General features: G+C 56.8%; 1 protein-coding gene across 1 annotated transcript in view; it reads left to right on the top strand.

Moving 5' to 3' along the window:
* The window catches only part of LOC115194744 (F-box/WD repeat-containing protein 7), a gene marked incomplete at its 3' end in the record, with an annotated part of 46,142 nt that overhangs the window by 11,957 nt on the left and 18,404 nt on the right, over positions 1-15,781 (top strand). The window contains 1 exon segment of the mRNA XM_029754658.1: positions 13,038-13,120. Within this exon segment, the coding sequence (XP_029610518.1) occupies positions 13,038-13,120 (83 nt within the window).

Here is a 15,781-nt window from a genome sequence, read left to right as displayed (position 1 = left end):
GGAGGAGAGACCAGAGAAGGCTCAGACCCCGTAACGGGTGGAGGAGGAGAGACCAGAGAAGGCTCAGACCCCGTAACGGGTGGAGGAGGAGAGACCAGAGAAGGCTCAGACCCCGTAACGGGAGGAGGAGGGACCAGAGAAGGCTCAGACCCCGTAACGGGAGGAGGGGGGACCAGAGAAGGCTCAGACCCCGTAACGGGAGGAGGGGGGACCAGAGAAGGCTCAGACCCCGTAACGGGTGGAGGAGGAGAGACCAGAGAAGGCTCAGACCCCGTAACGGGAGAGGGAGAGACCAGAGAAGGCTCAGACCCCGTAACGGGTGGAGGAGGAGAGACCAGAGAAGGCTCTGACCCCGTAACGGGAGGAGGAGAGACCAGAGAAGGCTCTGACCCCGTAACGGGAGGGGGAGAGACCAGAGAAGGCTCTGACCCCGTAACGGGAGGAGGAGAGACCAGAGAAGGCTCTGACCCCGTAACGGGAGGAGGAGAGACCAGAGAAGGCTCAAACCCCGTAACGGGAGGGGGAGAGACCAGAGAAGGCTCAGACCCCGTAACGGGAGGAAGAGAGACCAGAGAAGGCTCAGACCCCGTAACGGGAGGGGGAGAGACCAGAGAAGGCTCAGACCCCGTAACGGGTGGAGGAGGAGAGACCAGAGAAGGCTCAGACCCCATAACGGGTGGAGGAGGAGAGACCAGAGAAGGCTCTGACCCCGTAACGGGTGGAGGAGGAGAGACCAGAGAAGGCTCTGACCCCGTAACGGGAGGGGGAGAGACCAGAGAAGGCTCAGACCCCGTAACGGGTGGAGGAGAGACCAGAGAAGGCTCAGACCCCGTAACGGGTGGAGGAGAGACCAGAGAAGGCTCAGACCCCGTAACGGGTGGAGGAGGAGAGACCAGAGAAGGCTCTGACCCCGTAACGGGAGGGGGAGAGACCAGAGAAGGCTCTGACCCCGTAACGGGAGGAGGAGAGACCAGAGAAGGCTCTGACCCCGTAACGGGAGGAGGAGAGACCAGAGAAGGCTCTGACCCCGTAACGGGAGGAGGAGAGACCAGAGAAGGCTCTGACCCCGTAACGGGAGGAGGAGAGACCAGAGAAGGCTCAGACCCCGTAACGGGTGGAGGAGGGACCAGAGAAGGCTCTGACCCCGTAACGGGAGGGGGAGAGACCAGAGAAGGCTCTGACCCCGTAACGGGAGGGGGAGAGACCAGAGAAGGCTCTGACCCCGTAACGGGAGGGGGAGAGACCAGAGAAGGCTCTGACCCCGTAACGGGAGGAGTAGAGACCAGAGAAGGCTCTGACCCCGTAACGGGAGGAGTAGAGACCAGAGAAGGCTCTGACCCCGTAACGGGAGGGGGAGAGACCAGAGAAGGCTCAGACCCCGTAACGGGAGGGGGAGAGACCAGAGAAGGCTGACTCGTCTCGTTCGTTAGCGGGACAAACTGGTTCAAAGTTTCTATCGGCTGAGTAAGCAACAACCGGTTGAGCGTGCTGACAGCATTTCTTTCCTGAGGCCTCTCTCTCTCTCACACACACACACACACACACACAATCCCTCTCTCATGCACACACCCACACGTGAGCATACACACACATTCTCTATCACACACTCATTCGCTCTCACAATGATTGTCTCACACACTCAGGGTTTCAGTTAGGAAAATGTGGCTGTGGACATTTGACCTGCGCCATTTTAATTTATCAGACATTTGAGAAATGTACCATATGCATTGGGTGCGTAACCTGATTAGGGCGTCCAACCACAGTGCTCGGAATGACAGGGCGTCCAACCACAGTGCTCAGAATGACAGGGCGTCCAACCACAGTGCTCAGAATGACAGGGCGTCCAACCACAGTGCTCAGAATGACAGGGCGTCCAACCACAGTCCTCAGAATGACAGGGCGTCCAACCACAGTCCTCAGAATGACAGGGCGTCCAACCACAGTCCTCAGAATGACAGGGCGTCCAACCACAGTCCTCAGAATGACAGGGCGTCCAACCACAGTCCTCAGAATGACAAATCACATTTAGAATATGGTAATTGATATTAACGGAACATGTAAGTCCAGGATGTAATGATGGTGCGGTCCTCCTGACTGAATTCTGATGCTGTGAAGAGGTTAGAGAAACTGTCCATAACTTTCCCTCAGCCAACAAGACCAGTAACAAACAGCAGAATCGCTAGCCAACAAGCCCAGTAACCAACAGCAGAATCGCTAGCCAACAAGACCAGTAACGAACAACCAAATCGCTAGCCAACAAGACCAGTAACCAACAGCAGAATCGCTAGCCAACAAGACCAGTAACGAACAACCAAATCGCTAGCCAACAAGACCAGTAACCAACAGCAGAATCGCTAGCCAACAAGACCAGTAACCAACAGCAGAATCGCTAGCCAACAAGACCAGTAACGAACAACCAAATCGCTAGCCAACAAGACCAGTAACCAACAGCAGAATCGCTAGCCAACAAGACCAGTAACCAACAGCAGAATCGCTAGCCAACAAGACCAGTAACGAACAACCAAATCGCTAGCCAACAAGACCAGTAACCAACAGCAGAATCGCTAGCCAACAAGACGAGTACCCAACAGCAGAATCGCTAGCCAACAAGACCAGTAACCAACAGCAGAATCGCTAGCCAACAAGACCAGTAACCAACAGCAGAATCTCTAGCCAACAAGACCAGTAACCAACAGCAGAATCTCTAGCCAACAAGACCAGTAACCAACAGCAGAATCGCTAGCCAACAAGACCAGTACCCAACAGCAGAATCGCTAGCCAACAAGACCAGTAACCAACAGCAGAATCGATAGCCAACAAGACCAGTATCCAACAGCAGAATCGCTAGCCAACAAGCCCAGTAACCAACAGCAGAATCGCTAGCCAACAAGACCAGTATCCAACAGCAGAATCGCTAGCCAACAAGCCCAGTAACCAACAGCAGAATCGCTAGCCAACGAGACCAGTAACGAACAACCAAATCGCTAGCCAACAAGACCAGTAACCAACAGCAGAATCGCTAGCCAACAAGACCAGTAACGAACAGCAGAATCGCTAGCCAACAAGACCAGTAACCAACAGCAGAATCGCTAGCCAACAAGACCAGTAACCAACAGCAGAATCGCTAGCCAACAAGACCAGTAACCAACAGCAGAATCGCTAGCCAACAAGACCAGTAACCAACAGCAGAATCGCTAGCCAACAAGACCAGTAACCAACAGCAGAATCGCTAGCCAACAAGACCAGTAACCAACAGCAGAATCGCTAGCCAACAAGACCAGTAACCAACAGCAGAATCGCTAGCCAACAAGACCAGTAACCAACAGCAGAATCGCTAGCCAACAAGCCCAGTAACCAACAGCAGAATCGCTAGCCAACAAGACCAGTAACCAACAGCAGAATCGCTAGCCAACAAGACCAGTAACCAACAGCAGAATCGCTAGCCAACAAGCCCAGTAACCAACCGCAGAATCGCTAGCCAACAAGACCAGTAACCAACCGCAGAATCGCTAGCCAACAAGACCAGTAACCAACAGCAGAATCGCTAGCCAACAAGACCAGTAACCAACAGCAGAATCGCTAGCCAACAAGACCAGTAACCAACAGCAGAATCGCTAGCCAACAAGACCAGTAACCAACAGCAGAATCGCTAGCCAACAAGCCCAGTAACCAACAGCAGAATCGCTAGCCAACAAGCCCAGTAACCAACAGCAGAATCGCTAGCCAACAAGCCCAGTAACCAACAGCAGAATCGCTAGTCAATCTTTTTTTTTTGTTATCGGCTAAAAGCCGGCAATTACCAGCTGATGGAAACCATGAGACACACACACACACACCCTGTGGATCTGGGCTGTGACTAACTGGGGTCACATTCCGGTGCCTTGCAGCATTCCTGTCTGTTAGTTAGGCTACCTATATAGCTGTGTCAGCACACACACACACACACACACACACACACGAGCCTGGACAGAATTCCCAGCTTAGCCGGCATTCCCAACAATCTGTACTATTCCCTGGATTAGAGTGACTATCCCATTGAGATGAAGCAGTGGTTACAGTTAAACTCACAGCTGAGAAGACTTAACTAGCGTACTCAAAACGTTAGTCTGGTGAGGAGTGTGTTGGAATAAATCAAGTAGTTTGGTCTGGTTGAATCATTTACCTTCCAGAAGTGAGTCTCTAAATGTATCATTGTTTGGAACCATTGGTGTGAAAGACACGCAATGTCTCTCTGTTCTCTCTGAGGTGAGAGGGTCGGTCTCTCTCTCTGTTCTCTCTGAGGTGAGAGGGTCGGTCTCTCTCTGTTCTCTCTGTCTCTGTCTGTCTGTCTCTCTCTCTCTCTGTTCTCTCTGAGGTGAGAGGGTCGGTCTCTCTCTCTGTCTCTGTCTGTCTCTCTCTGTTCTCTCTGAGGTGAGAGGGTCGGTCTCTCTCTCTGTCTCTGTCTGTCTGTCTCTCTCTGTTCTCTCTGAGGTGAGAGGGTCGGTCTCTCTCTCTCTCTCTGTCTGTGTCTGTCTGTCTCTCTCTGTTCTCTCTCTCGCTTTCTCTCTCTCTGTTCTCTCTGAGGTGAGAGGGTCGGTCTCTCTCTCTCTCTCTGTCTCTGTCTGTCTGTCTCTCTCGCTTTCTCTCTCTCTGTTCTCTCTGAGGTGAGAGGGTCGGTCTCTCTCTCTCTCTCTGTCTCTGTCTGTCTGTCTCTCTGTTCTCTCTCTCGCTTTCTCTCTCTCTCTGTTCTCTCTCTCTGTCTGTCTCTGTCTCTGTCTGAGGTGAGAGGGTCGGTCTCTCTCTCTCTCTCTCTCTCTGTCTCTGTCTGTCTGTCTCTCTGTTCTCTCTCTGTTCTCTCTGAGGTGAGAGGGTCGGTCTCTCTCTCTCTGTCTCTGTCTCTGTCTGTCTGTCTCTCTGTTCTCTCTCTCGCTTTCTCTCTCTCTGTTCTCTCTCTCTCTCTCTGTTCTCTCTCTCTGTCTGTCTCTGTCTCTGTCTGAGGTGAGAGGGTCTCGCTCGGAGGAAAATGTTTTTTCAGAAGTGTCAGCCCTGTCCGTGGTCGTACCGAAGTGACCTGTATCGAGGGCAAGGTTTAACCTTACTACCTTACTGATACAGTGTAGTCTATTTTGAACAGCTAGGTTGAAAACTGCTGAAGTTGTCTGCCTGTACGGAGCCGTAGATATCTGAGCTGAGTCGGTTAAACTCAAATTAATTAAAATCAACCTCCCAGCGTTCCATATTCATCTCTCCATAGTTACCCACACAATGGTACTCTCTGATTGGCTTCCCCTGCTAGAGGAAGATTCTACTCTTTCTGAAGGATTCTGATCAATGTATTTTATACACCCCACTTCCTGGTTCCACTTCCTGTCTCCGTCAGGGTGGTGGGCTGGTAGTGTCGTCAGGGTGGTGGGCTGGTAGTGTCGTCAGGGTGGTGGGCTGGTAGTGTCGTCAGGGTGGTGGGCTGGTAGTGTCGTCAGGGTGGTGGGCTGGTAGTGTCGTCTCCGTCAGGGTGGTGGGCTGGTAGTGTCGTCTCCGTCAGGGTGGTGGGCTGGTAGTGTCGTCAGGGTGGTGGGCTGGTAGTGTCGTCAGGGTGGTGGGCTGGTAGTGTCGTCTCCGTCAGGGTGGTGGGCTGGTAGTGTCGTCCCGTCAGGGTGGTGGGCTGGTAGTGTCGTCCCGTCAGGGTGGTGGGCTGGTAGTGTCGTCCCGTCAGGGTGGTGGGCTGGTAGTGTCGTCTCCGTCAGGGTGGTGGGCTGGTAGTGTCGTCTCCGTCAGGGTGGTGGGCTGGTAGTGTCGTCCCGTCAGGGTGGTGGGCTGGTAGTGTCGTCCCGTCAGGGTGGTGGGCTGGTAGTGTCGTCCCGTCAGGGTGGTGGGCTGGTCGTCCCGTCAGGGTGGTGGGCTGGTAGTGTCGTCCCGTCAGGGTGGTGGGCTGGTAGTGTCGTCCCGTCAGGGTGGTGGGCTGGTAGTGTCGTCCCGTCAGGGTGGTGGGCTGGTAGTGTCGTCCCGTCAGGGTGGTGGGCTGGTAGTGTCGTCCCGTCAGGGTGGTGGGCTGGTAGTGTCGTCCCGTCAGGGTGGTGGGCTGGTAGTGTCGTCTATGTCAGGGTGGTGGGCTGGTAGTGTCGTCCCGTCGGGGTGGTGGGCTGGTCGTCCCGTCGGGGTGGTGGGCTGGTCGTCCCGTCGGGGTGGTGGGCTGGTCGTCCCGTCGGGGTGGTGGGCTGGTCGTCCCGTCGGGGTGGTGGGCTGGTAGTGTCGTCGGGGTGGTGGGCTGGTAGTGTCGTCGGGGTGGTGGGCTGGTCGTCCCGTCGGGGTGGTGGGCTGGTCGTCCCGTCAGGGTGGTGGGCTGGTCGTCCCGTCAGGGTGGTGGGCTGGTCGTCCCGTCAGGGTGGTGGGCTGGTAGTGTCGTCTCCGTCAGGGTGGTGGGCTGGTAGATTCGTCTCCGTCAGGGTGGTGGGCTGGTCGTGTCGTCAGGGTGGTGGGCTGGTAGTGTCGTTCCGTCAGGGTGGTGGGCTGGTCGTCCCGTCAGGGTGGTGGGCTGGTCGTCCCGTCAGGGTGGTGGGCTGGTCGTCCCGTCAGGGTGGTGGGCTGGTAGTGTCGTCAGGGTGGTGGGCTGGTAGTGTCGTCTCCGTCAGGGTGGTGGGCTGGTAGTGTCGTCCCGTCAGGGTGGTGGGCTGGTAGTGTCGTCTCCGTCAGGGTGGTGGGCTGGTAGATTCGTCTCCGTCAGGGTGGTGGGCTGGTAGATTCGTCTCCGTCAGGGTGGTGGGCTGGTCGTGTCGTCAGGGTGGTGGGCTGGTCGTCCCGTCAGGGTGGTGGGCTGGTCGTCCCGTCAGGGTGGTGGGCTGGTCGTCCCGTCAGGGTGGTGGGCTGGTCGTCCCGTCAGGGTGGTGGGCTGGTCGTCCCGTCAGGGTGGTGGGCTGGTCGTCCCGTCAGGGTGGTGGGCTGGTCGTGTCGTCAGGGTGGTGGGCTGGTCGTCCCGTCAGGGTGGGTGGGCTGGTAGTGTCGTCCCGTCAGGGTGGTGGGCTGGTAGTGTCGTCAGGGTGGTGGCTGGTCGTCCCGTCAGGGTGGTGGGCTGGTAGTGTCGTCCCGTCAGGGTGGTGGGCTGGTAGTGTCGTCCCGTCAGGGTGGTGGGCTGGTAGTGTCGTCAGGGTGGTGGGCTGGTAGTGTCGTCTCCGTCAGGGTGGTGGGCTGGTAGTGTCGTCCCTTCAGGGTGGTGGGCTGGTAGTGTCGTCAGGGTGGTGGGCTGGTCGTCCCGTCAGGGTGGTGGGCTGGTAGTGTCGTCAGGGTGGTGGGCTGGTCGTCACGTCAGGGTGGTGGCTGGTCGGCCCGTCAGGGTGGTGGGCTGGTCCGTCCCGTCAGGGTGGTGGGGCTGGTCGTCCCGTCAGGGTGGTGGGCTGGTAGTGTCGTCCCGTCAGGGTGGTGGGCTGGTAGTGTCGTCCCGTCAGGGTGGTGGGCTGGTCGTCCCGTCAGGGTGGTGGGCTGGTAGTGTCGTCAGGGTGGTGGGCTGGTAGTGTCGTCAGGGTGGTGGGCTGGTAGTGTCGTCAGGGTGGTGGGCTGGTCGTCCCGTCAGGGTGGTGGGCTGGTAGTGTCGTCCCGTCAGGGTGGTGGGCTGGTAGTGTCGTCAGGGTGGTGGGCTGGTAGTGTCGTCAGGGTGGTGGGCTGGTAGTGTCGTCCCGTCAGGGTGGTGGGCTGGTAGTGTCGTCAGGGTGGTGGGCTGGTAGTGTCGTCAGGGTGGTGGGCTGGTAGTGTCGTCCCGTCAGGGTGGTGGGCTGGTAGTGTCGTCCCGTCAGGGTGGTGGGCTGGTAGTGTCGTCCCGTCAGGGTGGTGGGCTGGTAGTGTCGTCCCGTCAGTGTGGTGGGCTGGCAGTGTCGTCCCGTCAGGGTGGTGGGCTGGCAGTGTCGTCTCCGTCAGGGTGGTGGGCTGGTAGTGTCGTCCCGTCAGGGTGATGGGCTGGTCGTCCCGTCAGGGTGATGGGCTGGTCGTCCCGTCAGTGTGGTGGGCTGGTAGTGTCGTCCCGTCAGGGTGGTGGGCTGGTAGTGTCGTCAGGGTGGTGGGCTGGTAGTGTCGTCCCGTCAGGGTGGTGGGCTGGTAGTGTCGTCCCGTCAGGGTGGTGGGCTGGTCGTCCCGTCAGGGTGGTGGGCTGGTAGTGTCGTCAGGGTGGTGGGCTGGTCGTCCCGTCAGGGTGGTGGGCTGGTCGTCCCGTCAGGGTGGTGGGCTGGTCGTCCCGTCAGGGTGGTGGGCTGGTCGTCCCTTCAGGGTGGTGGGCTGGTCGTCCCTTCAGGGTGGTGGGCTGGTCGTGTCGTCCCTTCAGGGTGGTGGGCTGGTCGTGTCGTCCCTTCAGGGTGGTGGTCGTGTCGTCCCGTCAGGGTGGTGGGCTGGTAGTGTCGTCAGGGTGGTGGGCTGGTCGTCCCGTCAGGGTGGTGGGCTGGTAGTGTCGTCAGGGTGGTGGGCTGGTAGTGTCGTCAGGGTGGTGGGCTGGTCGTCCCGTCAGGGTGGTGGGCTGGTCGTTCCGTCAGGGTGGTGGGCTGGTCGTCCCGTCAGGGTGGTGGGCTGGTCGTCCCGTCAGGGTGGTGGGCTGGTCGTCCCGTCAGGGTGGTGGGCTGGTAGTGTCGTCTCCGTCAGGGTGGTGGGTTGGTAGTGTCGTCAGGGTGGTGGGTTGGTAGTGTCGTCAGGGTGGTGGGCTGGTAGTGTCGTCAGGGTGGTGGGTTGGTAGTGTCGGGTAGTGTAGGGTTCTTCTCCCTGTCTCGGTATTGTTTCAGTAGTGTCGGGTTCTTCTCCCTGTCTCGGTATTGTTTCAGTAGTGTCGGGTTCTTCTCCCTGTCTCGGTATTGTTTCAGTAGTGTCGGGTTCTTCTCCCTGTCTCGGTATTGTTTCAGTAGTGTCGGGTTCTTCTCCCTGTCTCGGTATTGTTTCAGTAGTGTCGGGTTCTTCTCCCTGTCTCGTATTGTTTCAGTAGTGTAGGGTTCTTCTCCCTGTCTCGGTATTGTTTTCAGTAGTGTCGGGTTCTTCTCCCTGTCTCGGTATTGTTTCAGTAGTGTCGGGTTCTTCTCCCTGTCTCGGTATTGTTTCAGTAGTGTAGGGTTCTTCTCCCTGTCTCGGTATTGTTTCAGTAGTGTCGGGTTCTTCTCCCTGTCTCGGTATTGTTTCAGTAGTGTAGGGTTCTTCTCCCTGTCTCGGTATTGTTTCAGTAGTGTCGGGTTCTTCTCCCTGTCTCGGTATTGTTTCAGTAGTGTAGGGTTCTTCTCCCTGTCTCGGTATTGTTTCAGTAGTGTAGGGTTCTTCTCCCTGTCTCGGTATTGTTTCAGTAGGGTCGGGTTCTTCTCCCTGTCTCATCTTCCTCGTTATTCTGCTTTATACCGGTCCGTTCCCCAACTTCCCAGGAGACGCTTCTCTCCAGACTGCTGCAGCGCCGTCGTCCCTCCCCCCGTCGTCCCTCCCCTCGTCGTCCCTCCCCTCGTCGTACCTCCCCTCGTCGTCCCTCCCCCGTCGTCCCTCCCCCCGTCGTCCCTCCCCTCGTCGTCCCTCCCCTCGTCGTACCTCCCCTCGTCGTCCCTCCCCCGTCGTCCCTCCCCCCGTCGTCCCTCCCCCCGTCGTCCCTCCCCCCGTCGTCCCTCCCCTCGTCGTCCCTCCCCCCGTCGTCCCTCCCCTCGTCGTCCCTCCCCTCGTCGTCCCTCCCCCCGTCGTCCCTCCCCCCGTCGTCCCTCCCCCCGTCGTCCCTCCCCTCGTCGTCCCTCCCCTCGTCGTCCCTCCCCCCGTCGTCCCTCCCCCCACGTCCCTCCCCCCGTCGTCCCTCCCCCCGTCGTCCCTCCCCCCGTCGTCCCTCCCCCCGTCGTCCCTCCCCCCACGTCCCTCCCCCCGTCGTCCCTCCCCCCCCAGGGGGAGATGCATATCTAGATCACGGAGAAAAGGCCTGCTGGGAGAGGACAAGCAAGGGTCTGGTTAACAAGCCTGCTCGCTCTCGCTTGGAAAAGCATAGTGACTGAGTGTACAAAACATTATGAACACCTGCTCTTTCCATGACAGACTGACCAGGTGAATCCAGGTGAAAGCTATGATCCCTTATTGATGTCACTTGTTAAATCCACTTCAATCAGTGTAGATGAAGGGGAGGAGACGGGTTTAAAGAAGGATTTTTAAGCTTTGAGACATGGATTGTGTGTGTGTGTCATTCAGAGAGTAAATGGGCAAGACACAAATATTGAAGTACCTTTGAACGGGGTATGGTGTTAGGTGCCAGGTACACCGGTTTGTGTCAAGAACTGCATCGCTGCTGGGTTTTTCAAGCTCTACAGTTTCCTGTGTGTATCAAGAACGGTCCACCACCCAAAGGACATGCAGCCATCTTAGAGTCAACATGGGCCAGCGTCCCCGTGTAATGCTTTCAACACCTTGTAGAGTCCATGCCCTTAGAACAGCCTACAATGTGTCAGGGGAAAAAAGGGATGGTGGGGTAAATCAATATTTGGAAAGTGTTCTTAATGTTTTGTACACTCGGCGTATGTTTACATTGCTAAAGCAAGTGAAATTATTTCTCTCTTTTTTTAATCATCAATCATAAATGAACAGCAAATATTACACACTAAAGTATCAAAAGAATAGAGACTTTTCAAATGTTATATTATGGCTGTGTACAGTGTTGTAGATGTACAGAAGGGCGTGTAGTAAACCAAACAAATAAATATGGGTTATATTTAGGCAACAATGGTCTTTGTGCTTGGTTGTACAACACTGTAGATATAGGAGTTTATCAAATTATTGGATTGGTTTTCTTAGGTCTGTGTTAACTGAAGGAAATATCTCTATGGTCATGCAGTCTCTCTCTCCCTCTCTCTCCCCCTATCTCTCTCTCTCTCCACCTCTCTCTCCCCTCTCTCTCTCTCTCCACCTCTCTCTCTCTCTCTCTCTCTCTCTCTCTCCACCTCTCTCTCTCTCTCTCTCTCCCTCTCTCTCTCTCTCCACCTCTCTCTCTCTCTCTCTCTCTCTCTCTCCACCTCTCTCTCTCTCTCTCTCTCTCTCTGTGCTTATATGGCTGGCTAGCTAACTAGCTGGGTCAATGCAGTTAAACTAACTCCGCTTCAAGTTGTATTAACCGTATGTACGGGAGACGCGTGGTATACATCGTCCAAGGAACTGGTTTACTTGCAGTTTCCTTGTTTCTCCACAATGAAACAACAATAAGAAATAGTAGTTTATAAGCGTTGCATTGGGGAGAGAGAATAGGCTTGTCGGGGCATGTCCGTAGCGGCAGACAACGTTAAGGTTGGTTCTGACTGAGGGAGAGGAGGAGGAGGAGGAGGAAGGATTTTTCCCTTCGGACCAGAGGAGTATTACCTATCTAAATCGATCTGTGGACTTGTGCTACCTTGAAGGAGATATATAACGCAGGAATACAATCACCATGGGTTTCTACGGCACGTTGAAGCTCATATTCTATAAAGTGAGTGTCATTCATTTTTTTTTACAATTTAATTTTCTCATTTTTCTACGTTGGCATTTACGTATCGTTGACACTCTGTGGGCTTAAAGACGGTATGATCAGACTGTATAATTGGGTTATATAGCTGGGTGGTGATGTAGTTGTGTAGAGAAATGGACCACTGCGGAATAGAGATGGACTGACGGTACGTGACGCGCCTGTTATTCCGCTCTCTCTCCCTTATTAAAGTAGCGCCGATAATAAACACACTCTGAAATGTAGCTAACCGAATATAGGCTAACGGAAGCTACATGTATATCATTTGCTTGGCCATATTCAGCCATGTATTGGTCTGTTGTTGCCCTGGGCTGCGGTGTGTGTAGTCTGCGGCGGTAGGAGGAAGGTGTTGGCGAGCCGATGAATGTATGTGTGTGTGTGTGTGTGTGTGTGTGTCCGGGGTTGGGAGAAAACCGATAAGGTACAGACAAGCTAGTGTGTTGACCTGACAGAGACCTGACAGAGACAATGTTGCTTCGCGGTTGATTAGGAAAAATCCATTTGAAAGTGGTATTATTAAGCACAAACATACATAATTGTGTGGGTGGTGTGTGTGTGTGTGTGTCGAGTTCCCGTTCGGCTTTTTGCGACTGTGTGTGTGTGTGTGTGTGTGCTGCTGCTGTGACTTGATGCGCATACTCGCCCCCGGGGCAGCAGTGGTATGGTTTCACTTGACTTCGGGGGTGAATTTCTCAGTGTTTTGTCCCCCGCCCCAAACGTATCAGATGTGTGTGTGTGTGTGTGTGTTTTCAAATGGAGTATTTTATCCGTATACGTGTGTGAGTGATGACTACCTATCTCTGGTTATTACCCTCCGCTCCAACCCGGAACAGCCTGTAGACTATTACGGTCGGTGCTCGACACATTCCTGTCATTTTCAGCGTGCTTGTCATTCAGGGCCGTTAAGGTGCAGTTGGTTGGAAACGGTATGGAGGAGAGAGAGTGGAAATATTTATTTATATATTTCATTCAAATCACGTTCTCCTTTAAAAAAAATATCAAATAAAATAAACGCTAGAAATTAGTCCAGTTTTGGCATTCACTAATCTAGAAATGTTTTGTTTCGAGTGAGGTGATAATTATTCGTTGTCATGACGTTTCCTTTTGAAAGCCGTTTATATCCAAGTCTTGATCAACGTTGAAATGTTTTTTGTTTGTGTGTGTGATATTTAAACCGTTTTAAACTTTCCTATAAGGTGTATTGATAGCTGGGTGGCAGCAGACAGTGAGTTGTTTTAGACTACAGCTGTGTGTGTTTTTATATTTTCCAGTCTTCTGTCACCCTCCACCTTATACACTGTAAATACAACGTCAGAGCCTGGTACTTTAAGGGCTAGTGAAAACAGACACGACTCTACAGGGTTGGATTGTGGTTGTTTTTTGGTTAGGGTGTGGAGCTTTATGATGGTATGCTATGTGTATGCTAGTTTGTGACTTTCTGTTTTGTACTGTGGCTTAACTTTTTCCCTCTCTCCATTCTCTCTCCATTCTCTCTCCATTCCTCCATCTCCCTCTTCCTCTTCCTCTCCCCCCCCTCTTCATCTCTCTCCTCCCCCCCCCCCCCCCCCCCCTCCAACTCTTTCTCTATCAGATGAAGAGGAAGTTGGACCATGGACCAGACGTCAGGCCGTTCTCTTCAGGCAAGAAACACTGCAAAGGTTCCAACTACCTCAGGTAACACGCGCCCTGCCGCCTCTGGTAACACGCGCCCTGCCGCCTCGGGTAACACGCGCCCTGCCGCCTCTGGTAACACGCTCCCTGCCTCCTCTGGTAACACGCGCCCTGCCGCCTCTGGTAACACGCTCCCTGCCTCCTCTGGTAACACGCGCCCTGCCGCCTCTGGTAACACGCGCCCTGCCTCCTCTGGTAACACGCTCCCTGCCGCCTCTGGTAACACGCTCCCTGCCGCCTCTGGTAACACGCTCCCTGCCGCCTCTGGTAACACGCTCCCTGCCGCCTCTGGTAACACGCTCCCTGCCTCCTCTGGTAACACGCTCCCTGCCTCGGGTAACACGCTCCCTGCCTCCTCTGGTAACACGCTCCCTGCCTCCTCTGGTAACACGCTCCCTGCCTCCTCTGGTAACACGCTCCCTGCCTCCTCTGGTAACACGCTCCCTGCCTCCTCGGGTAACACGCTCCCTGCCTCTGGTAACACGCTCCCTGCCTCCTCGGGTAACACGCTCCCTGCCTCGGGTAACACGCTCCCTGCCTCCTCTGGTAACACGCTCCCTGCCTCCTCTGGTAACACGCGCCCTGCCGCCTCTGGTAACACGCGCCCTGCCGCCTCTGGTAACACGCTCCCTGCCTCCTCTGGTAACACGCTCCCTGCCTCCTCGGGTAACATGCTCCCTGCCTCCTCTGGTAACACGCTCCCTGCCTCCTCTGGTAACACGCTCCCTGCCTCCTCTGGTAACACGCTCCCTGCCTCCTCTGGTAACACGCTCCCTGCCTCCTCGGGTAACACGCTCCCTGCCTCCTCTGGTAACACGCTCCCTGCCTCCTCTGGTAACACGCTCCCTGCCTCCTCTGGTAACACGCTCCCTGCCTCCTCTGGTAACACGCTCCCTGCCTCTGGTAACACGCTCCCTGCCTCCTCGGGTAACACGCTCCCTGCCTCCTCTGGTAACACGCTCCCTGCCGCCTCTGGTAACACGCTCCCTGCCTCCTCGGGTAACACGCTCCCTGCCTCGGGTAACACGCTCCCTGCCTCGGGTAACACGCTCCCTGCCTCCTCTGGTAACACGCTCCCTGCCGCCTCTGGTAACACGCTCCCTGCCTCCTCGGGTAACACGCTCCCTGCCTCTGGTAACACGCTCCCTGCCGCCTCTGGTAACACGCTCCCTGCCTCTGGTAACACGCTCCCTGCCGCCTCTGGTAACACGCTCCCTGCCTCCTCGGGTAACACGCTCCCTGCCGCCTCTGGTAACACGCTCCCTGCCTCGGGTAACACGCTCCCTGCCTCCTCGGGTAACACGCTCCCTGCCGCCTCTGGTAACACGCTCCCTGCCTCCTCTGGTAACACGCTCCCTGCCGCCTCTGGTAACACGCTCCCTGCCTCCTCGGGTAACACGCTCCCTGCCTCTGGTAACACGCTCCCTGCCGCCTCTGGTAACACGCTCCCTGCCTCTGGTAACACGCTCCCTGCCGCCTCTGGTAACACGCTCCCTGCCTCCTCGGGTAACACGCTCCCTGCCGCCTCTGGTAACACGCTCCCTGCCTCGGGTAACACGCGCCCTGCCTCGGGTAACACGCTCCCTGCCGCCTCGGGTAACACGCGCCCTGCCGCCTCGGGTAACACGCGCCCTGCCTCGGGTAACACGCGCCCTGCCTCGGGTAACACGCGCCCTGCCTCGGGTAACACGCGCCCTGCCTCGGGTAACACGCGCCCTGCCTCGGGTAACACGCGCCCTGCCTCGGGTAACACGCTCCCTGCCTCCTCTGGTAACACGCGCCCTGCCGCCTCTGGTAACACGCGCCCTGCCGCCTCTGGTAACACGCTCCCTGCCTCCTCGGGTAACACGCTCCCTGCCTCCTCTGGTAACACGCTCCCTGCCTCCTCGGGTAACACGCTCCCTGCCGCCTCTGGTAACACGCTCCCTGCCTCGGTAACACGCGCCCTGCCTCGGGTAACACGCAGACCCTGCCTCGGGTACACGCGCCCTGCCGCCTCGGGTAACACGCGCCCTGCCTCGGGTAACACGCGCCCTGCCTCGGGTAACACGCGCCCTGCCTCGGGTAACACGCGCCCTGCCTCGGGTAACACGCGCCCTGCCTCGGGTAACACGCGCCCTGCCGCCTCTGGTAACACGCGCCCTGCCGCCTCGGGTAACACGCGCCCTGCCTCGGGTAACACGCGCCCTGCCTCCTCGGGTAACACGCTCCCTGCCTCTGGTAACACGCGCCCTGCCGCCTCGGGTTAACACGCGCGGGCCTGGCCTCCTCGGGTAACCGCCTCCCTGCCGCCTCGTGGTAACACGACTCTCCCTGCCTCCTCGGGTAACGACGCGGCCCTTCTCCTCGGGTAACACGCCGTCCCTGCCTCGGGTAACACGCGCCCCTGCCCTCGTGGTAACACCCGCCCGTGCCTCGGAGGGTAACACGCGCCCTGCCGCCATCTGGTAACACGCGCCCTGTGCCCCTCGGGTAACAACGCCCCTGCCTCGGGTAACACGCGCCTGCCTCCTCGGGTAACACGCTCACTGCCTCGTGACACGCGCCCTGGCCGCCGTCGGTAACACGCGCCCCTGCCTCCCTAGGTAACACGCTCCCTGCCTCTCCCTTGCGCCTCTGGTAACACGCTCCCTGCCTCCTCGGGTAACACGCGCCCTGCCTCCT

The sequence above is a fragment of the Salmo trutta genome, chromosome 5, assembly GCF_901001165.1.
Source record: "Salmo trutta chromosome 5, fSalTru1.1, whole genome shotgun sequence".
Taxonomy (NCBI): Eukaryota; Metazoa; Chordata; class Actinopteri; order Salmoniformes; family Salmonidae; genus Salmo; species Salmo trutta.
Note: the sequence above shows the minus strand (reverse complement) of the source record. Positions and strands in the feature narration are given on the sequence as shown.